Source organism: Mus caroli, chromosome 2 (genome assembly GCF_900094665.2).
Source record: "Mus caroli chromosome 2, CAROLI_EIJ_v1.1, whole genome shotgun sequence".
In the NCBI taxonomy this organism is placed as follows: domain Eukaryota; kingdom Metazoa; phylum Chordata; class Mammalia; order Rodentia; family Muridae; genus Mus; species Mus caroli.
The window spans coordinates 158,984,298-159,005,622 of record NC_034571.1 but is presented as its reverse complement, the minus strand read 5'-3'; the positions used below and the strand labels follow the sequence as shown (position 1 = coordinate 159,005,622).

The window sequence follows — 21,325 nt, the reverse complement described above, 5'->3', positions numbered from 1 at the left end:
CAGCTACATAACCAATTGGAGACCAACCTGGTTTACATAAAACTTTATCTCAAATAAATAATAACAGAATGAATAGCCCTGGTCTCAAAATGTCTGAATGGGAAGACCTGTAACATGCCTACTAGGCGCCACCACACACTATGAATGGCTTGGGCAGTGTCCTCTTTTACTTGTCCCAAACTCAAGTGCCCATGCTTACACAGCAAGCACTTGACCAACACAGTCATTCCCCAGCCTCTGTTTTTTAGCTTCTGTGTTCAACCCCCAGACAGAACCCAATTCCATAAAATCTGCTGAACAAATCATCTCATCGGACAGGGTGGGGAAAGCCCGCAAGGCAGGTGTTACCATGGTCTACAGGAAACCAAAGAGCCAATAAAGGTGGGGCCAGCTGGAAAAGGGCGGTTGAAGACTTGTGCGCGACAATATGTTTTGCAAAGGATCCTAATTTACAAAATAAAAGAAGTACCATGAGAACCCTTAAGGGCGAATCTCCCAGGTGCAGCCTGGCGTGCTGGAGGATCCTAACGCCAATGCCAGAATTGCCTTGCTAGTGGGCTCAAAGTATCTCTGCTAGGGTGAGACCATGTCTCATTCAGAGCCTTACAGGAAGCTCATTCCAAGGTATCCAAAATAAGAGAATAAGACGATGACCAGTGCCCCCTGCTGGAAAGTGCCTCATGCTTGCGGAGACCCTGATGACTACGAGGGACTGCTGCCCCCTGGTGGCCTTCCTGCTAGGCGTAGATAGGCTTTTTCAGGGATGGCTCAAAACTGCCTGGCCCCTCCTACCCTGCCCCTCTGTGCCCACCAGCACTCCGTGGCCCTGGAAGAGTTATCTTCCGGGGGGCTCTGCCTATTAGAGTTAACTGGGAAGTGACTCCTGGTGCTTGCCTGAAGACCCAAAAGCCGACCCCAAAAAGTGCCTGGTCCAGGAACCACGCCTACCTCCAGACCAGACCAATCAGAGCTTCCTATCTTCCGGGCCTTGGTGATTGGCTCAGGAATGAACCTGCACTCCAAGCAGAGCCAATTAGGGTCTCTTTGGAAATGATTCTCGGGGACTAGAGAAAGGGGTTTGTAGGGTGTGTATATCCCTAAGGCGTCCCCGTTTTGGCCATTCTGGCTTCTGCAGGGACAGCTACTTAAGATAAGGCCAGAAAAGAAACACAAGAGAGCAGGGTGGGCATCTCCCAACGGCCTGGTAGGGGTCTTATTTCCAACCGTCCATTACGACAGTTTATTAGTTTCACGTATCTTTGCTGCGACGAAATACTTGAGAAAAATATTGAAGGGTTATTGTGGATTATAGTGGAGGGTGCAGCCCGCCATGGCCAGAGAAGTAACGAGCGGGATGAAGCTGATCTCACCGCATCTGTAGTCAGGAAGCGCAGAGCAATGAAAGGATGCGCTCAGCGCCCTTTGTCCTTTTGACTGGAGGAAGCGGGGCGGACCATAGAATGGGTCTTCCTACCTACTCAATTTAGATAAACCCTCACAGGCAGGCTCTGGGAGAATCTAGATCCTGTCAACTTGACAATATTAACCATCCGAACCAATAACACCCTTCAATGGTGTAACCACTTGCAAGGTGCCCCTGTTCCTTTCAGACTAATGAAATTCATTGGGTCACACCTAAAAGACAAAAAACAAAAGTAGAAAATGGGCTTATTTAGACGAGGAATGGGCATTGATGGGAGAGGGAGAAGAGCGGGTGACAGGCAGGAGGAGTGTCTGTCGTCTAAATACATTATATGGGGAGGGTTAGCTTGTCTGCAATAACCATATGGGGAGGGTTAGCTTGTCCGCAATAACCATTTCCCCCATTATTTACTTGCATTATTTATTCATTTATTGGAGGTGATGTCACTGTACCCATGTGGGGATTGATGTTTTCTTCACCACCTGGGTCCTGAAGATTGAACTCAGATCATCGGGCTTGGCTGAACACAGCCCTTAACCACTAAACCATCCTACCAACCTACGGGTACATTTTACTCATGTTTGTACAATTTCTGACCCCCAGCTTCAGTCCAACACTTAGAAGACTTGTCACCTATCAGCAACCTGACCAGGTCATTCCAACAAACAGAATCCCTTCCTGGATGATGGGGTTCCTGGAGTCAGGGGTCTCAAGGTGTGGCTTTTCATCTAGAGATAATGGCAAGTGTGCTTGCTCAAAGGCTTCCTGACACCTTGTGTCTGTGCTCCAGGCTAGCCTGGATGCTTGCCAAGAAGGGAATAGAGCTGTTGATCTCTGCCCGGGCAGGGCTCTCTCTCTCTCCTGTCAGCTTCCATCTGGGTAATTAACCTGCTGGCAGCCAAGGGTTTGCCTCTATCATGTCTGTGGGCAGAGGAGTAGACATCTCTGGATGCATGCCTGGCTGCTCAGAGAGATGGCTCCTTGGTGACTTCGGGACAAGCTAACTGAAGTCCTGCTCTGACCGGGAGGGGGCCAAGGCTCAGGGAAACAGTTCCCTCGGTGTCAAGGAGCTGGGAACAGATGGAGCTCCTGTTGGTGTGCTGGCCACCTGTACTCTTTTTTTGGTTTTTCGAGACAGGGTTTCTCTGTATAGCCCTGGCTGTCCTGGAACTCACTTTGTAGACCAGGCTGGCCTCGAACTCAGAAATCCGCCTGCCTCTGCCTCCTGAGTGCTGGGATTAAAGGCGTGCGCCACCACGCCCGGCCCACCTGTACTCTTGTTCTTCCCAACCTTGTCCCAAATCTTACTGCTCTGAATGCCGAGGGAGTCACCTATGCAGCCAATCCCCTGCGACCTTCTCTCCATTCTAATGGCACCAAACCCACCAAGGGCAATGAATTACCTCTCGCAAGCCCCGCACTCACCTCAAGGGTAACCTGGCTTAGCCCTTAGTCGTGCAGACAGCATCACACCCAGACCACCCCACCGGAGGGTGTTAGAGAGGTGACATCAAAGTGAGGGATGAGACTCAGTCAGTGGAGTACTTGCCTAGCGTACACGAAGCCCTAGGTTCTCCAGCAGCCCAAAAGCCAGCTAGACCGACAGTCCCAACACTTAGGAGGTAGAAACAGAAGAATCAAAAGTTCAAGGCCATCCTTGGCTACATAGGGAGCTGGAGGTCAGTCTGGGCTACAGGTGACCCTGTCTCCAAGAACCTTTTGTCTAACTCAGAGAACAGTCAAGTGTCCCCAGGACTTTCTATGCGGTCAGTCATACTTGCAGGAAAAAAAAAAAAAAAAAGATGCTTGCCTGATAGAAGGGGCATTTCCTTAGCCGTGTGGGGTCACTACCCAACTCAAAATGTATAGGTGCCCTCGGACACACACGCCCTGCCTACCTCATGCTTGGCTGGTTCCATGAGTGGATGTAAGTTCAGGGTGAAGCCTGGTGTGATGCTCAGCATCCCTCTCCAGCAGAGGCGGAGGAGGAAACTGGGGAGAGTCAGAACTCAGTCAGTTAGACAGGACGGGGCTGGAGAGATGGCTCAGTGGTTAAGAGCACTGACTGCTCTTCCAGAGGTCCTGAGTTCAAATCCCCAGCAACCACATGGTGGCTCACGACCATCTGTAATGGGATCTGATGCCCTCTTCTGGTGTGTCTGAAGACAGCTACAGTGTACTCATATAAATAAGATAAATAAAATAAATAAATAAATCTTTATTTTTTTAAAAAGTTAGAGATGAGAAAAAGTTCTCCAGCAAACAAAACACGTTGAATATTTGTTTAAAATATCTTGGACCTGGTGTCACCTACATGCTTTTAATCCTGATACCCAGGAAGCAGAGGCAAGCAGATCTCTGTGAGTCTGAGGCCAGTCTCATCTCAGAGAATTTCTGGCAGTCCAGGACTACATAGTGAAACCTACCCCCACCCCAAAAGCAAGATACCGCTCCAAATTAGAGATTCTCTAGAGGTGTATAAGTCCATCAAATGTTCCTGAGATGTGAGCAGACAAATGGCAAGACTTTTTATTTTATTTTATTTTATTTTATTTTTGGTTTTTCGAGGCTGAGTTTCTCTGTGTAGCCGTGGCTGTCCTGAAATGGCAAGACTTGAATGAAGGTGGCTGGAGAGATGGCTCAGCAGTTAAGAGAACTGTCTGGTCTTGAGAGGTCCCAAGTTGGTTCCCAGCATCTGCATGGCAGTTCACAACTGACTGTAATTCTAGTCCACCAAGGTACAAATGTGGGCCATCTTCATATGTACAGTCACTCAAACAGATGTAAAAATAAAAATAAATACATCTAAGAACAAGAACAAAGCTGGGCATAGTGGCACAAGCCTTTAATTCCATCACCCATGAGACAGGGTGCAGAGGCAGGCAGATCTTTTTGAGTTGGAGGGCGAGCCTCGTGTACAAAGTGAATTCCAGGAGTCGGGGCTACACAGTGAGACCCTGTCTCAAGAAATAAAAACAAAAGGGAGAGGGGAATGAGTTGAGACACCCCCCCCAAAATAACAATTTGGTTGGTCATTTGGTTTTTGAATACAAGGTTTCTTTGTACCAGGCTGTCCTCAAACTCAGAAAAATCTAACAGCCTTTGCCTCCTGAGTGCTGGGATCAAAGGTATATACCACCACACCCAGCTTGGAAGAAACATTTGAATAAAGTCCTCAGTGTCAGACTATGGTTTTGTGTGTGTGTGTGTGTGTGTGTGTGTGTGAGAGAGAGAGAGAGAGAGAGAGAGAGAGAGAGAGAGAGAGAGAGAGAGAGAGCAGGGATGGGTTTGTAAGAGGTTACCTAGTGGGAGTTGGTTCTCTCCTCCTACCCTGGGATCCAAGGATGAACTCAGGCAGGCTCACTCAGGAAGCCATCTTTTAATCCACTGAGCCCCATTTCACTGGCCCCATCTTATTTGGGAGAAGACCTGCTCTCACTGGACATGGAGCTCACAGATTTCGTTACACAGACTAACCTGTAAACCCCAGCGATCCTCTCTCCCCACCCCTCTTCCTGAACTCACAGGTGCACTGCACACTGTGCTCGGTGATGGAATCTAGACACAAGTCCTCACACTGCACAGCAAAAAAACCTTACCGAGTGAGCTATCTTCCCAACAGCCATTTCCACCCATTAGAAAACTTAAGCAAAAAGGAGAAGCAAGCCCACGGTCTACTCACCCCAGGGGAGAGCACCCAGAATGCAATGCCACTTAGGCAATGAGTGAATCTGGAGGGACATGGGCTTCGGCATCTCCTTTGGGTCAGGTGCCCGTCACCTCAGAGATATTTCGTATGTATGAAGAAGGCTTTATTTATTTTTTTTTAAAGATTTATTTTATTTATTATATGTAAGTACACTGTAGCTGTCTTCAGACACTCCAGAAGAGGGCGCCAGATCTCGTTGTGGATGGTTGTGAGCCACCATGTGGTTGCTGGGATTTGAACTCTGGACCTTTGGAAGAGCAGTCCGGTGCTCTTACCCACTGAGCCATCTCACCAGCCCTGAAGAAGGCTTTAAAAGGCTAGAGAGGGGCTGGAGAGATGGCTCAGCAGTTAAGAGCACTGACTGCTCTTCCAGAGGTCCTCAGTTCAATTCCCAGCAACCACACGGTGGCTCACAACCATCTGTAATGGGATCTGATGCCCTCTTTTGGTGTGTCTGTAAACATCTACAGTGTACACAAATAAATAAAATATATCTTAAAAGGCTAGAAGCATGGACCAGTGGTTAAGATTACTGGCTGCCCTTTCTGAAGGCCCAGGTTGGAGTTCTAGCACCCATATGATGGCTTATTAGTCATGGTAACTTCACCTCCAGGGAACATGATGCCCTTCTCATGCCTGTGGGCACTGCATACATGTGGTGCAGACATACAAACAAAACACCCATACACATAAATTTTTTAAGAGTACACTGCAACTGTCTTCAGACACGCCAGAAAAAGGCATCAGATCTCATTACGGATGGTTATAAGACACCATGTGGTTACTGGTATTTGAACTCAGGACCTTCGGAAGAGCAGTCAGTCTGTGCTCTTAACCACTGAGCCATCTCTCCAGGCCCACATAGTTTTGAAAGGGCTTTAGAGACACACCCTGGGGAAACTGATATAAGATACTGTGTCTTGCTTAAAAGTATCAGTTGAACTGACCTCTGAAGTCCAAGCAGCCAGCCCTCCCAGCAACTTGAGCATGGTGCGTGCATGTGCTGTTAAACCGGGCAGGGAGATTTCAAGTGGATCCAAAAGAGAAGACAACAGATCTTTTCCCAAACGGAAAGGGTTGTTAAATGTAGAGGGCCCACTGTCCCTTCTGGCACCTCTGACTCTGCTGAATGCTTTGCTCACAGGCTCTGTGGCTCTGATTACCCATTTGAGACCTAGTGTGTGTGTGTGTGTGTGTGTGTGTCGGGGGTGATGACAAGAGGCTGGGTAACACCAGAAGGACTGTTTTAAATGCTTATGGCCTGGCAAGCATGGAAATACATTTGTCAACACTCCCTGCCTTGTGGGAAATGATGCGATCTGGAGGGATGGAATCAAGGTCCAGCAGGATGAAGACGGGGCTAGGAGAAAGCAGCTAGTAAGCTGCCTGGTCGCCAGCAGAGGCAGTTCTAGTCTGTTTCCACCCCAGCCTTACTGCTACGTAAGAGTGGCTCCTGCAGAAGATATTTCCAAAACTATTCAAGGGTCAGTCCAAAGCTTGGGGTTGGAAACTGTAAAAGACCCGTGTTTGCAGGGGCCACACAGGGAGCAATGCCCAGAAGCCCAAGAGAATCAGGTGTAGGGGTCAACAATCACGGGCACTCAGTAATACCTACATACAGGCAGTCTTAACTTGAGCCTGTCAGTGCTGCACACCTTTAATCCCAGCACTTGAGGAGGCAGAGAGACCTGAGTCCAAGACCAGCCTGAGATATAGGCTGTCTCAATATATGGGAGGGAGAATGTTCTATGGAAATTGTAACATCCATGATCTTGTCTGCCCAGGACACTGCAGAGCCATTTGTAACTTCTATGTTCCATCTGTAAAGCTGGGGTGGGGGGATGACCTCTGTACTATAGGAAGGTGGTTAAGTCATACAATTTGCTAAGCACTGATTGGCATGGAGCCTGGCAGGTTAACAGTGTGCTAAAAGCACACTGGCTGGTCTTCCAGAGGTCCTGAGTTCAAGTCCCAGCAACCACACGGTGGCTCATAACCATCTATAATGGAATCCGATGCCCCCTTCTGCTGTCTGTCTGAAGACAGCCAGTGTACTCATTACACAATCTTTTTAAAAAGTGTGGTAGGGGCTGGTGAGATGGCTCAGTGAGTCCAGAGTTCAAATCCCAGCAACCACATGGTGGCTCACAACCATCAGTAACGAGACCTGGCGCCCTCTTCTGGAGTGTCTGAAGACAGCTACAGTGTACTTACATGTAATAAATCTTTAAAAAAGTGTGGTAAACAGAGGGATTGAGCTCAGAAGAGGCTGTTGAGAAGCAGCCAGGCAAACCATGCATCACCCACCATAGGGCCACTGGACCTAAAAGAACTCAGGCCCACTTACCTGAGCCAAAGTCACCTCCAAGTCCAGATATCCTTGGTTGCCACTTCTCACCTGCAGAGTGGCAAGTACTTGTCTACACAAAACAGGTCTAAATCATACTAATCAGTCAATGGGCTGGGCATGATGGCAGCTGCTTCTCGTCCCAGTACTCAGGACAAAGGCAGGACCAATCAGGCTTGAGGTCAACCCAAGTGGCGCACACACACATGAAAGCAAGCCTGTGATCCCTGGGCCCCACCCACAAAGCTGGAGATGCTCTGCAAGCCAGGCTGACCTGTAACTTATAAGCTAGCACCAGGGTGATAACTACTCACAGCTGTCCCACTTAGGCAGTGGGAAATGTTCACAGGAAGCAGCTGTAGGCCCACCCAACCCAAGAAACAAGGCACAGTCAGATTTTTATTTCTACGGACAGTCAATATTTTTTATTATTTCCAGCAGTTGTGCACATGATACCACTACTCCCCAGCCCAAAGTAACTCTTCTTTGCATTCTGCATGGCCTCATGGGGCTGGGCAGCAGGAACACAGCTGGGGTTCTGTATTCCAAAAGTACCTAAAGAGAAAAGTAAAAATGTTGATAGGCTTTTCCGGCTGAACACATCCCCCCCCCCCCCCCCCCCCGCCAACCTCACTTAGCAAGTGACATGGTGAACTTGAATCCCACCGGGAACCTCAACAGCAGCAAAAGCCAAGAATCAAACACACCCGTCACTCTCCACACTTGTCATAACATCCCTAGAAACAGGTTAAAACAGTAAAAGAACCTCACCTGAAAGATCAGACCAACACCGGCATCCTTGGCTCCCTCAGGCCTATAGAAAATAAATCGATGAAACCATTATCAAGTGAAATAGGTTAAAGCCAACAACGAATTATTCCAACAACGAATTATTCCTGGGGCTGATGCATCAGACAAAACTGGCAATTAGTATTTGAGATCAACAGGGTCGATCTGACGGGGAAAGAAATGATATCATCAGTTCACCAGCCAAGTTTATGTCAGAAACAAAGTCTATACTAGAAGATGGGCGCGTGGAAACCACTCACCAGTGCTCGCCTCAGGAGTTCATGCTCCATTCAAAGCCTGGTTTTGTCTGTCAGCAAACCTGAGATAAAATGCAGAAATAACCTGTCAATTACCTGAACACCAAGGGCACTGCAGCAGTGGGTACTGTCAGGCAGGCATGTCAGACATACTGGCTTAAAAGAATGTGATCAACATGGTCGATCTGATGGGGAAAAAAGTTGTGTCATCACACATGCCTGTCTGTGGGAGGCTGCTGAGCTTGACACCAAGGACTAGATAGACAGCTAGTTAGGACTGCATCTCCTTTATAGGAGACAGCTGTAATACCAGTGTCTCAAATTACTAGCTAAAGGAATGGGACTTGCTGAGATATTCACAATCGCCTTGGAAGGTTTCAACATTATGTACCAGGACTCACGTATGACCTGAGATGCCCATCGACTCGAGCAACAAACCCCAAATGCAACTGTCTCACATATACAACTCTGACTGGCACTGTCCACTTGCAAATGATGTCAATTGTTCAGACAACATAGCACCCTTCAGTCTCTAGGCTTGCCTCAACTTAAGTCACCTTGCCTGGGCCTACCTTTTTTTTTTTTTCGAACAGGGTTTCTCTGTGTAGCCCTGGCTATCCTGGCACTCACTTTGTAGACCAGGCTGGCCTCGGAACTCAGAAATCTGCCTGCCTCCCGAGTGCTGGGATTAAAGGCGTGCGCCACCACGCCCGGCTGGGCCTACCTTTTTTAAGGGTAAGATTTATTTATATATTTTATGCATGAGTACACCACCATTGCTCTCTTCAGACACCATAAGAGGGCACCAGACCCCATTACAGATGGTTGTGAGCCACCATGTGGTTGCTGGGCATTTAACTTAGGACCCCTCGAAAGAGGGGTCAGTGCTCTTAACCACTAAGCCAACTCTCCGGCGTACTTGATTTAGGGCATATTCACATTTTTATCTGAGTGGGTCAGCGTGGATGTCAGAATACAGTAATGGAGGACAGCCATTGCCACATCATCTTTTTATTTTTGGTTTTTTTGAGACAGGGTTTCTCTATATAGCCCTGAAACTCACTTTGTAGACCAGGCTGGCCTCGAACTCAGAAATCCGCCTGCCTCCCAAGTGCTGGGATTAAAGGCGTGTGCCACCACGACCCGCAGTCACATCATCTTGAAAAGTACTAGCCTGCAAATACTAGCAGATATGTTTCATTGCCTTTCTAAATACCACGCGTATACAAAGGAAATTTCAACCCGGCTCAGACACTGCACCCAGAAGCTGCTGAACCCTCCCATATCAACTGCCAAGAAAATGTGCTACAGGCTGATCTCAATGGGACTATTTTCTTAATCAGCCCTTTTCTCAGGCAGTTCTACCAGGCCATGTTAAATAGTAACAGGGCACTGCATCTGTATGTACAGATACAGAAGTAAGACCTTAGTATACTTCGATAATACTAAGGCTCAGTCCTCAGCGCTTTTAAAGCAACTAAACTCAGCACTAAGTCTTGCATCAAATTCCCTATCACAGCCCACTTAAAGGCTCTTCAAAGCACGTGTTTGCCACGTTAGGCCACTAGACGAATGCATACCTTGAGACTTTCAGATGGTAGGCGAGTTCTCATCTCCCTCGATGCCCTTCTCTTCCTCCAACCTCCATGCTGTCCTGCTTGATCAGGCCAACCTACAAAACAAAAGCGTCCATCACCACCTATCCTCGACCAGGAACAAAGAGACCACGGTCCTCGAAGGCTGGTGTTTATCAGGACAAACTGGCAAATGTTTTAAAACATCAGCACTGTCGATATGACGGGGAAAAAAGTGAGGTCATCATTTACACCAGCAAAAAGCTTCCCAGGCCAAACCAGAAGACGTCTTTTCCACCTGAACCACCTCTTCGAAGGTCAACCTAGGGATGGCGCTCCATAAGCAACACTTGGAGACTAGGAGCGGTTACAGCGACTAAACTTGGTAAGAGGTTAACAAAAAACTAGGGCTGTGTGGACTCAACTCACCATCTGCAAGTTAATCCCGCAGAGACGAGACATCGAAAACACAGCAAACGCTTTAGGAACCGCGGGAACAAAAGGACGAGAGCGGCGGCGAACCCTCCTTATATAGACCTTGGCGGCGCTTGCGCCTGCGCACTGAGCCCGTGGCGCATCACTTCCGAGCGCGACCGCTTGGCGTCCTGGGAAATGTAGTCCCCGAGCCGCCCGCCCCCAGCTCCGTAATGGTTGTCCAGCCAGTGTCTAGCCCCTCCCCGTGCTCACTAGGCCTCCGGGGCTTCTCGGCTTCCGCGCCATGTCGCGCTTGGCACGCACGAGCCGCCCGCCGCGTCCCCCTGGCTCCGGGGCCAGCCGAGACCTGCGGCCGCCCGGGGCGCAGTCAACCCGTCCCCCGCCGCGCCCTCCCCTCCGCCGCGCCCGTGGGAGCCGCCAGTCCAGCCGCCGCCGCCGCCGCCGCCGCGGGCGCTGAGGCGACGCCGCCCTTCCGCCCGCCCCGAGGGCGGGGGCGCAGGCGAGCCCGGCCTCTCGCTGGCGCCCGCGGCACCGCCTCCTCGTCCTGCGCGGCCTCCTCTTCCTCCGGGCCGCCCACTAGGCTACTCGCCCCGCCCAGGGGCTGCAGGGACTGGAAACCGAAAGTTCGCGGTGCCGGGCGGGGCCGCGACCTGCCGGGGCTGGGGCTGAGCTCTATCCCTCCGGAGGACGCGCCCGAGCGGGTGAGTGGCCTCCGCCCTATCACGCACCTGCTTCTGCGGCGCTGCGACCGCCGGCGCCCCGCTCTGCCTCGGGCCGGGTGTCAGGTTAGCCTTGGAGTCCCTATCTGCCCCACTCAGCGCCCCCACCACCCCCGGAGTCCCTGTCCCCTTCCCTCAGTTCTCCTGTAGTCCCTAGAGTCCATGACCCCTTCCCTTAGTTTTCCTATAGCCTCCAGAGTCCCTGTCCCATTCCCTTAGTTTCCCTATACCCCCGGAGCCCCTGTCCCCTTCCCTCAATTATCCTACAGCCCCCGGAGTCCCTGTCCCCTTCCCTCAATTATCCTGTAGCCTCCGGAGTCCCTGTTCTCTTTCTCTCAGCACCCCCATAGTCCCCGGAGTCCCTGTCTGCTTCTTCAGTTTCCCTATAGCCCCCAGAGTCCCTGCCCCTTTCTCTTAGTTTCCCTATAGCCCCCAGAGTCCCTCAATTCCCCTATCATCTCCGGAGTATCTGGAATCTCCCATCACCCCTAGGATCTTTTTCCACTCCTTACCACCCCCAGAGTCCTGTCCTCCCACCTCCACCGTCACCCTCCATCGTTCCCTGAGTTAAGTCTACCTGGTTATCAGCAGCCCCATTTTCCAGTCCCTGTTTCCTCTCCGCAGCAGCCCCATCACCCCTAAATCCCTGTTCCTTTCCATTAGCCTCACCATCACTCCCCAGAGTTCCTGTCTCCTCTCCTTAGCAGCCCCCATCACCTCCAGAGTCGATGTCTCCTCCCCCAGCACCCAGCGTCTCCTGAGCCGCTAGCACTGCCATTACCTGCTTTGACTCTCTTCAGTTCACCTGTCACCACCCTGATCACACACCACCCCTAGTGCCCCTTCATCTCAGCACCCAGTCATCCCCTGTGCGTAGCTGTCCTGCCTCTGCTCCCGGCCCCTGGAGCCCCACTCTCTCCATTTCTCACCTATTGCTATACCCACTTGTTCCACAACCACCCTGGGCTCCCCATCCCTAGGCCCTGCCCAACCTCTGAGTACCCCCCAGATCTCTCCTGCTTTCTGTAACCTTACAGTGTTTCTCTGAGGGATGTATGGTGTGGCGACTTCTCTCGGGACTTGAAATTTACCTAACTACAACCCAGCTGCCACCTCTTGCTCCATCCTCTTTCATCTTACCCTGTAATTAGAAGTCTCTAAATGTTATCCCTGCAACAGCTTAACCACTGCTGATCTGGTGCCCTCCTGCCTTGCTTGCCCTCCCTGCCTTGCTTCCCCTCCCCGCCTGCTCCTGCCACTCTTCCCTCGCCTTAGTCTCTAGCACTTATTTGCTTCTGTTTTCTTTTACACTGCTGCTGCATTCTATTTTAGTATTTTTTTTTCAAAATGAGGAAGAAGGGATTTTCCTCAGGGAAAAAAAAAATTTTAAAACAAACACTAACCATTGAGCCTGCATCATAAGAACAGGGTTTGGTAAGATGAGGAGAAAAGTCACCACAGAAAATATTCCCAGTGGGAAGAAAAGGGACTCTTTTTTTTTTTTTTTTTCTGATAAGAATAAAAGCCACCTCTTATACAATGCCAAATCTATTCACAGTTTCCAACTATGAATATTTTAAAACTGTGAGGACAGTCTCAAAAATCCTTTAGCTGAGAACTGAGTCACCACCACCCTGCCCCCCTGCATCCACACGCTATGCCTGAGTTATATTGAGAAGTTCCCTGAAGGGCTTCCTCTTCACCCAGCATCAGAAATCCTCAAGACAGAAGCAAGGCAAGAATTGGTAGCTGGTTCAGGGGAAAGAAGGCTAAGAGCTCACTTGCTGTCTAGCAGGAGGGAGCAGGGAACCTGTCCACTGCTGTGTCCTAAGAATGCCTGGTAAGGTCCTGAGCCCTTGGGTGTGTGTTTGTTGAAGCAGGGTCTCATAGAGTCCATGTTGGCCTCAGGCTCAGTGGAAGCTGTCTTTGAATTTCTTCTGATCTTCCTGCTTCTGCTTCCCTGCTCTTAACCTCCCGACCCTCCTGCCTCCAGCTCCCAGGAGCTGAGCTGAGCTGCCAGCATGCACCCTGCAGCTAGCTGGCACATGGTTTTGGATTGACACACTTGTACTCCTTTTGCCCCAGCAATCATTTTGTAAGAAAGGAAATGAAACCTAAGCAGTAGATTGAGTAACCTGGTGGAAGGCAAACCAAACAGTAGTTTGGGAGTTGATGACTCTCTCTTTCTGACCCCAAGCAAGTAAAGGAGTCCGGGAATGGGGGATTGGATCCCTTGGAATCGCCTAAATTGTGAGGTTAAGTTTAGAGTTTGTAGCACGGTTGGGAATCCGCAAGGTTGAGTGCTTGTGCTGTGATTAGAATCTGCATGTTTTACCCTTCCTTAATAAATGATTAACATATAAAGGCAGAAGGGCCGGCTTCGTGGGGTTTGGGTATTCGTGTTTGAAGGGCACTGGTGACTCTCAGCCTGTGCAGTTGCAGGTAACAAAGTCAGGCGAAGGTGGCAGAATTCGTGAGACTCAGATATGGAAGACAGAAGACCTCATCTAGAGGCCAGGCCCAGGAATCCGCCTGCCAACCACAGAGGTAAGCAGGGTTTCTATCAGGTGAAAAGGGGAGGCCTACCAGAAATGGTCTGCGTTTTTCAATTAGTGAGGACCTCCTTGCGTGGTGGTTGTGATGGTGCACACCTTTAATCCCAGCACTGGGGAGGCAGAGGCAGGCAGATCTGAGTTTGAGGCCAGCCTGGTCTCTCTAGGAGTGCTGCAGATGGTTCTGTGGTAGGATGATAGGCCTGTCACTCCAGCAGAGAGAAGAGGGTTGAGAATTTGAGACCAGCTAAACAGTAAGATTAAGGCCACACTGAGCTCCTTACTGAAAGCTTGTCCCAGAAACCAGGGCTGGGGAGTTAGAGCCCTTGCCTCCTGGAAGGCTCGCTTTTGGTTCCCCGCAGGTGGTAGGAGGTGAGAAACAGACTGACTGGTGGTTTGCAGCGTCTAATCACCAATAGCATCGTCTAATCACCAATAGCATCGTTAGGAAATTTAAAAGATAACCAATAGCATTAATTTTTAATGGTGTGTGTGTGTGTGTGTGTGTGTGTGTATGTGTGAAATCAGAAGACTTCCCCTAAGAATTGGGTTTTTTCCTTCTATCATGTGGTCTTGAGGACTGAACTGAGATTGTCAGGGTTGGTTAGCAAGTGCCCTCATCAACTGAGTCTTGAAATTTTTTTTTTCTAATTTAATGGCAACTCAGTAAAATGTAATGCTCTAGTTTCTTAAGTTAATTATATCTAAGATATTAACACTTTATGAGAATTAACACACATGCATAGATGCCTGTGGGTCAAAGCATTCATATACATAAAATGATAATAATGTTAATAATAATAAATATTTTAAGAATTAGAGGCCAAATTGGGTTACAGGATTAGAGCCTATCTCCACCAAAAAAAAAAAAAAAAAAAAAAAAAACCGGTGGCTTCTTTAATCCCAGCAGCAGCAGGAAGGTAGAAGCAAACAAATTTCTGTGTTTTAAGACAGTGTAGTTAGTGATTTGCAGGCCAACCAGGATTACACACTGAGACCCGGTATCAAACAAAACAAAATAAACAAAAGACCCACTTAAGTGTATTTGCATCTAACAGGGTTTCTCAGCCAGTCATCCCTGCTGTCCAGGAACTCACTCTGTGTATGATGGCCTTGAACTCAGAGATCCTCTTGCTTCTTTCTGCCTCTGTCTCTCAAGTGCTGGAATTAAAGAGCCACCACTGCCTGGCCAGTCTGTCATCTTAAATCTTAAGTGTTAGGGAGGGTGAATGAGAAAGGGGGGTTCCAAAGGGGAGGTCTGGAAAGGGGAAAACATTTGAAATGTAAATAAGGGAAATATCCAAGAAAAAATAATAAATCTTAAAAAAAAATCTGAAGTAGCTTTCCTAAGTTTTATTGTCAAATTGTGAATCACAAATTGCAAATTGCAAATTGCAAATCACAGCATTCTACTAAGGCCAGCTGTAGAATCCCAGTAGAGGGAAGGAAAGTGATGGCTGCCTCCCTGGGTCCCAGGGTCCCTGTGTAAGACAGGCAGTTGTAAGTGGGGGGTGGGGGTGGGGTGGGAATGACTAGTTTCGATTTTAAGTTTCCTGAATCAGAGTTGAGTTTCAGGTTTCAGTTTTCATTTTCCAACAAGGAAACTGGGTGCTGGTGCTTCCTTCTCTCCACAGTCTGTGGATTAGCCACAAAAATAAAAAACCATCTTGGAAGGGGAGGCACTGCCTTCCTCCTTCCCATTCAAGCTGCATTTCCTGTTGCAGGGCAAAGATCAGGTGGTGTTTCCTTCATAGTTTGATTCCACTTGGACTTGTAGCATATGATAGCTGTTTAGCAGAGGAGCTGCAGAAGTCACAAGGTAGTCCTGAGAGTAATTTTTATGTGTTTTAAAATAAATTTCCTCTGATTAAGTCTACATGAAACATTGAGATACACATTGGCAGTGTTTACTTGATTTTTTTGTTGGTTTTTTTTCGAGACAGGGTTTCTCTGTGTAGCCCTGGCTGTCCTAGAACTCACTCTGTAGACCAGGCTGGCCTCGAACTCAGAAATCCCACCTGCCTCTGCCTCCTGAGTGCTGGGATTAAAGGCATGCGCCACCACCTGGCTACCTGATGTTTTATAAACATTTTATCAGTAGCAGCCAAACACTGAGAGACAGAGAAACTGCCCAAGGCTCCACAGTGAGGAAGTGATCATGCCTCGCTGCTGACTCTTGTCTTCTGACTCTTGTGCTGGCCAGAGACTAGAACCTTTTGAAAGTTAGACACCAGCATGGGGCACAAAGTAAGATGAAATACAGTAACCCTCTCCACCATTGCCCCAGTGCTCACCCAGAGCTCACTCGGTTTCTATTTTGTATCTTTCAGGAAACAGTCTCTTCTATACAGCAACAGTGATCATTTTTTCTTGTACTATTGTCATAGAACCCAGGGCCTTATGTATTGAAGGCAAGTGTACTACCACTGTCTAGGTCCCACAGACAACACACACACACACACACACCAGCTTCTTGCCGTGTAGCTCAAGCTAACTTCTAAGAAACTGTGCTATCCAAGTTGGCCTTGAATGATCCTCCTGCCTCAGTCTCTGAGGACAACAGTTAGGAGCCACCACACCTGGCTGGCTCTGTAGCTCTGTATTTTATTTATTATACAATTTTATAAGAAACCTTAAAAAAATAATAATCTGGGTGTGGTGGTGCATACCTTTAATTCCAGCACCAGAGAGGAGGAGACAAGTGGATTTCTGTGAGATCAAGGCCAGCCTGGTCTACAGAGTGAGTTCCAGGACAGCCAGGACTACATACTAAGACTGTTTTGAAAAAACAAAACAAAACAAATAAAACTTACTGGTTTTTTTTAACAACCCTATCTGTGTTATGGGCACATGTGTACATGTGCTTGCAGAGCCAGAGGCATTGAATCCCCATGGAGCTGGAGTTAGAGCAGTTTTGTGCTGTCCAGTGTGGATGCTGGGAACTAATCTCTGAAAGAACAGTGTGTGTTCTTAACTGCTAAGCTATCACCCTCTCAACCCTTGGCGAGAAACTTCAATCTCTACAAGCAAAGTCTGAGCTGCTTGTTTGTTTTGGAAGATGAAAGTGTACTCATTATTGTCTTATTGGGCGTCGTGACTCCTCAACTCTGCTTACCCAGTGTCCCCATTGTGTTTAGGTCCTATGGATGGAGAATTGCCACCAAGAGCTAGAAACCAAACCAATAACCTAGCAGCCACCAACCATGCTGGAAGGCATCCGAGGGCCAGCAACCATCCTGCTCCTTTCCGACAGAGGGAAGAGAGATTTAGGGCTATGGGCAGGAACCCACATCAGGGAAGAAGAAACCAGGAAGGGCATACCAGTGATGAAGCTAGAGACCAGAGACAAAGCCAGAATGACACCAGGAGGAGGAATGACGACCAGGAAGGTAGGAGCCACAGACCACCATGGTCCAGCGACACTTTCCAGCAGTGGCACACCCCACTCCAGAAGCCAGCAGAGCAGCCACAGCAGACCAAGAGACTGGGCTACAAGTTCCTGGAGAGCCTCCTGCAGAAGGAACCCTCTGAGGTGGCCATCACACTTGCCACAAGCCTAGGGCTCAAGGAGCTGCTTTCTCATTCCTCCATGAAGCCCAGCTTCCTTCAGCTGATCTGCCAAGTTCTCCGGAAGGCTTGCAGCTCCAGGATAGACCGTCAGAGCATCCTGCATGTGCTGGGCATCCTGAACAACTCCAAGTTCCTCCGAGTCTGCCTGCCAGCTTACGTGGTGGGGATGATCACGGAGCCCAGCCCCGACATTCGGAACCAGTACCCAGAACACATAAGCAATATCATCTCCCTCCTCCAGGACCTCGTCAGTGTCTTCCCTGCCAGCTCTATGCAGGAAACCTCCATGCTCATCTCTCTCCTGCCGACTTCTCTTAATGCTTTGAGAGCCTCTGGGGTTGACATAGAAGAGGAGACAGAGAAGAACCTGGAAAAGGTACAGGCTATCATTAAGTATTTGCAGGAAAAGAGGCGCCAGGGCAGTCTGAGAGTAGACACCTACACTCTAGTGCAGGCTGAGGCAGAAGGGGAGGTTGAGAGCTACCGGGCCATGCCCATCTACCCCACCTACAATGAGGTGCACTTAGATGAGAAGCCCTTCCTTCGCCCCAACATCATTTCCGGGAAATACGAGAGCACTGCTGTCTACCTCGACACTCACTTCCGCCTCCTGCGAGAGGATTTTGTTAGGCCCCTTCGGGAAGGCATTTTGAAGCTTCTACAAAGCTTTGAGGACCAGTGTCTGAGGAAGAGGAAGTTCGATGACATCCGAATCTACTTCGATGCTAGGATCATCACCCCGATGTGCTCAGCCTCCGGCATCGTGTACAAAGTGCAGTTTGACACCAAGCCACTCAAGCTTGTTCGCTGGCAGAATTCCAAGCGACTGCTGTATGGGTCCTTAGTGTGCATGTCCAAGGACAACTTCGAGACGTTTCTTTTTGCCACCGTTTCAAACCGAGAGCACGAAGATCTCTGCCAAGGGATTGTCCAGCTGTGCTTCAACGAGCAGAGCCAGCAGCTGCTTGCTGACGTTCAGCCCTCTGACTCTTTCCTCATGGTGGAGACAACAGCCTACTTTGAGGCTTACCGGCACGTCCTAGAAGGACTACAAGAGGTCCAGGAGGAAGATGTCCCCTTCCAGAGGAACATTGTGGAGTGTGACTCCTATGTGAGGAACCCGAGGTACTTGCTAATGGGTGGCAGATATGACTTCACCCCCCTCATGGAGAATCCCTCAGCCATGAGGAAGTCTCTGAGAGGTGCTGAGGCTTTGAGACATCCTAGGATTAATGTCTTCGACTTTGGCCAATGGCCCTCCAAAGAAGCCCTGAAGCTGGATGACTCCCAGATGGAAGCCTTACAGTTCGCCCTCACCAGGGAGCTGGCTATCATTCAAGGACCTCCTGGAACAGGTAAGAGGATTCCTCAGAGCCTGTGGCATCACACAGGGAGATTTCGCTCTAGATGTCTAGCATGCCTCATTTAGAAATATTTCCCTGAAATGCAGTGAATATCACTTGTGGCATAGACACTTATAGTTCCTAGTGGGGATCATTCCCAGGGGCAAGCATAGTGATGGAGCAGAATCTTCAGTTCACAAGAGGACTGCTGGGGTAACAGGTGCTCCTTCTCTCCCACAGGTTGGTTGGCTTTATGCTCTCTTAAATTAAGTACCATCAGATATATAATTCCAGTGTGATGTAATTGCCTTGCTTTATATATGTTAGGTCACTGCGTTGCAATGCCCTCCTTGGAAAGGGAGACCATCTGCAGGTGGAAAAACTAAGGGGAAACTTCCTCTCACTTAAGAGCTCTGAGGGGCTTTGAAGCTCACACAGTGAGCAGACCTGGGACGGGAACTTGGGCAGCCTGGGTGGAGCGTCCTGGCTCCTCTCTCTGCTGCACTTGAGGGCTCCCACGTGGGCACAGGACTCCCCACACGCACTCTGACCCGACTCTGAGAGAGCAGTTATGGTTTCCTACAATCTGTCTGCACTGCTTTGCTTTGCTTTGGTTTGGTTTGGTTTTTTGAGACAGGGTTTCTCTGTGTAGCCCTGGCTGTCCTGGAACTCATTCTGTAGACCAGGCTGGCCTCGAACTCAGAAATCCGCCTGCCTCTGCCTCCTGAGTGCTGGGATTAAAGGCATACGCCACCACACCTGTGGTTTTGTGTACATTTCTATTTAACAATAAGCATATAACCATGCTTGTATGTGACTTGCTTTGAGTTTATTATTTATGTTAGCAGATATGTAAAGACTGCTAAATTAACTTCCCAAAGCATATGCAAAAATTAGACAGGGAGGCAGAAGCAAGTCTTCAAAGTATTGATAAGTAAGGGCAATTCATGATTTTTTTTTATTAAATTAGACTAGACATGATGGCTCACACTTTTTTTTAACGACTTATTTATTATTATATTTATTATTATATCTAAGATGCACCAGAAGAGGGCATCAGATCTCATTACAGATGGCTGTGAGCCACCATGTGGTTACTGGGATTTGAACTCAGGACCTCTGGAAGAGCAGTCAGTGCTCTTAACCACTGAGCCATCTCTCCAGCCCTGATGGCTCACACTTTTAATCCTAGTACTCAAGAGGCAGAGAGGAGTGGATCTCTGTGACTTCGATCTCTGTGAAACTGATCTGCATAGTGAGTCCCCTGACAGCTAAGCTACAGAGGGAGAGCTTTAAAAAAACAAAAGGTTTTGCTGGCATGGTATCCCCAGCACTTGGGAAATGTAAACAAGAAGATGAGGATTTTCTGTTGCTACCATGTTCAAGGCCAGCTTGTAGCTACATCTCTGCCCTCCCAAACAAAGACATGGAGCAGAATAGAAAGTTTCTTTGTAATAAGAAGAGCTGCTGTGATAGGAGCGTGTGCAGGGGGGAGGGGGAGGAGCAGCCCATTTAGGATTCTGGGTGAATCAGACTTTTCAGGCCAAGCCAACTGATACAGGGTTTTGTTCCTTTGAGATATGAAGTTTTCTGGCTCAGTAATTTTAGTATTACCTTTTAAGAAATAACTGCTCACATTTCTAAAAGTCACATGGCTCCCTCCTGCTACCCCCCTTCCCAGTCCCTTCCTTAAGCAAATGACATAAATGATTTTCCTGTGTATTCATCCAGGGATTAACACATGAGTCTTCACACACTTAGGCTTGGGTTCATGTGTCCCTGCTGTAACCCTCTCTGCAGTCCCTCTGTTCCTGTCGTCATGGAGATGCTTGCCTGTTAGAGTATGAGGTGTGTTCATGGTGACTCCAGGCAGTTCTCACCATGGGCTCCGCTGTGTCAGCAGACCATGAGCTGCTTGACAGGTTCCCTTACTAGCGATGCGGTTCACACACTGCGTCCAGAAGAGAGGTCAACAGCTGTATCGAGAGTGATACCTATTTGTAATTTTATGTGTTTATTTGTTCTTTTTGAGACAGGAATTCACTATGTTGCTTTGATTGGCCTGGAACTTGCTCTGTAGACCAGGCTGGCCTCAGACTCACAGAGCTCTACCTGCCCTTGGTTTCTGGGTGTTAGAATGAAAAGCATTGCTGCCATGCCTGGCTGAGCTGCTTTCCAGTGTATTTGAGTGTTCTGCCTGCATTTAAATGTACCATACACTTGCAGGAGCCAACAAGGTGTTGGCGCTCCCTTGGAACTGGAGGGACAGATAATTGGGACCTGCAGTGTTGGAGCAGGGACTTGAACCCAGGTCCTCTGCCAGAAGAACACATGCTCACAACAGTTCAGGCACCCCTCTAGCTCCCATTTATTATGTTAACAAGGACAGTATTGTTACATTGTTTTCCAACTGTAGCATCACAGTGATTAATTTATATTCCTTCAGTTAAGAATTAAATTCAGGGCTGGTGAGATGGCTCAGTGGGTAAGAGCACCCGACTGCTCTTCTGAAGGTCCAGAGTTCAAATCCCAGCAACCACATGGTGGCTCACAACCATCTGTAATGAGATCTGACTCCCTCTTCTGGAGTGTCTGAAGACAGCTACA

General features: G+C 48.8%; 1 protein-coding gene, 1 long non-coding RNA gene and 3 other non-coding genes across 7 annotated transcripts in view; 1 reads left to right on the top strand and 4 right to left on the bottom strand.

Annotated features, from left to right (window-relative positions):
* Positions 1 to 7,868: 7,868 nt before the first annotated feature.
* On the bottom strand, positions 7,869 to 10,885 carry LOC110310221. Its single transcript, XR_002379824.2, has 5 exons — positions 10,529 to 10,885; positions 10,106 to 10,197; positions 8,529 to 8,587; positions 8,251 to 8,293; positions 7,869 to 8,034 (listed from the first exon to the last, which is right to left on the bottom strand). It is a non-coding gene; the product is annotated as an uncharacterized LOC110310221 (long non-coding RNA).
* On the bottom strand, positions 8,381 to 8,470 carry LOC115030534. Its single transcript, XR_003836117.1, has one exon. It is a non-coding gene; the product is annotated as a small nucleolar SNORD12/SNORD106 (small nucleolar RNA).
* Positions 8,660 to 8,748, bottom strand: LOC115030535. The gene has a single exon (XR_003836118.1). It is a non-coding gene; the product is annotated as a small nucleolar SNORD12/SNORD106 (small nucleolar RNA).
* On the bottom strand, positions 10,265 to 10,357 carry LOC115030536. The gene has a single exon (XR_003836119.1). It is a non-coding gene; the product is annotated as a small nucleolar SNORD12/SNORD106 (small nucleolar RNA).
* Znfx1 (zinc finger NFX1-type containing 1) overlaps positions 10,814 to 21,325 on the top strand; it is a 27,360-nt gene continuing 16,848 nt past the window's right edge. The window contains exons 1-3 of one of the 3 annotated variants that reach the window (XM_021182949.2): positions 10,814 to 11,319; positions 13,690 to 13,800; positions 16,943 to 18,730. In XM_021182949.2, the coding sequence (XP_021038608.1) occupies positions 13,740 to 13,800; positions 16,943 to 18,730 (1,849 nt within the window). In that variant the 5' untranslated portion in view covers positions 10,814 to 11,319; positions 13,690 to 13,739. Of the gene's footprint in view, positions 11,320 to 13,391; positions 13,504 to 13,689; positions 13,801 to 16,942; positions 18,731 to 21,325 lie in introns of those variants that run through there. The other 2 variants (XM_021182959.2, XM_021182967.2) reach the window with 2 other exon arrangements.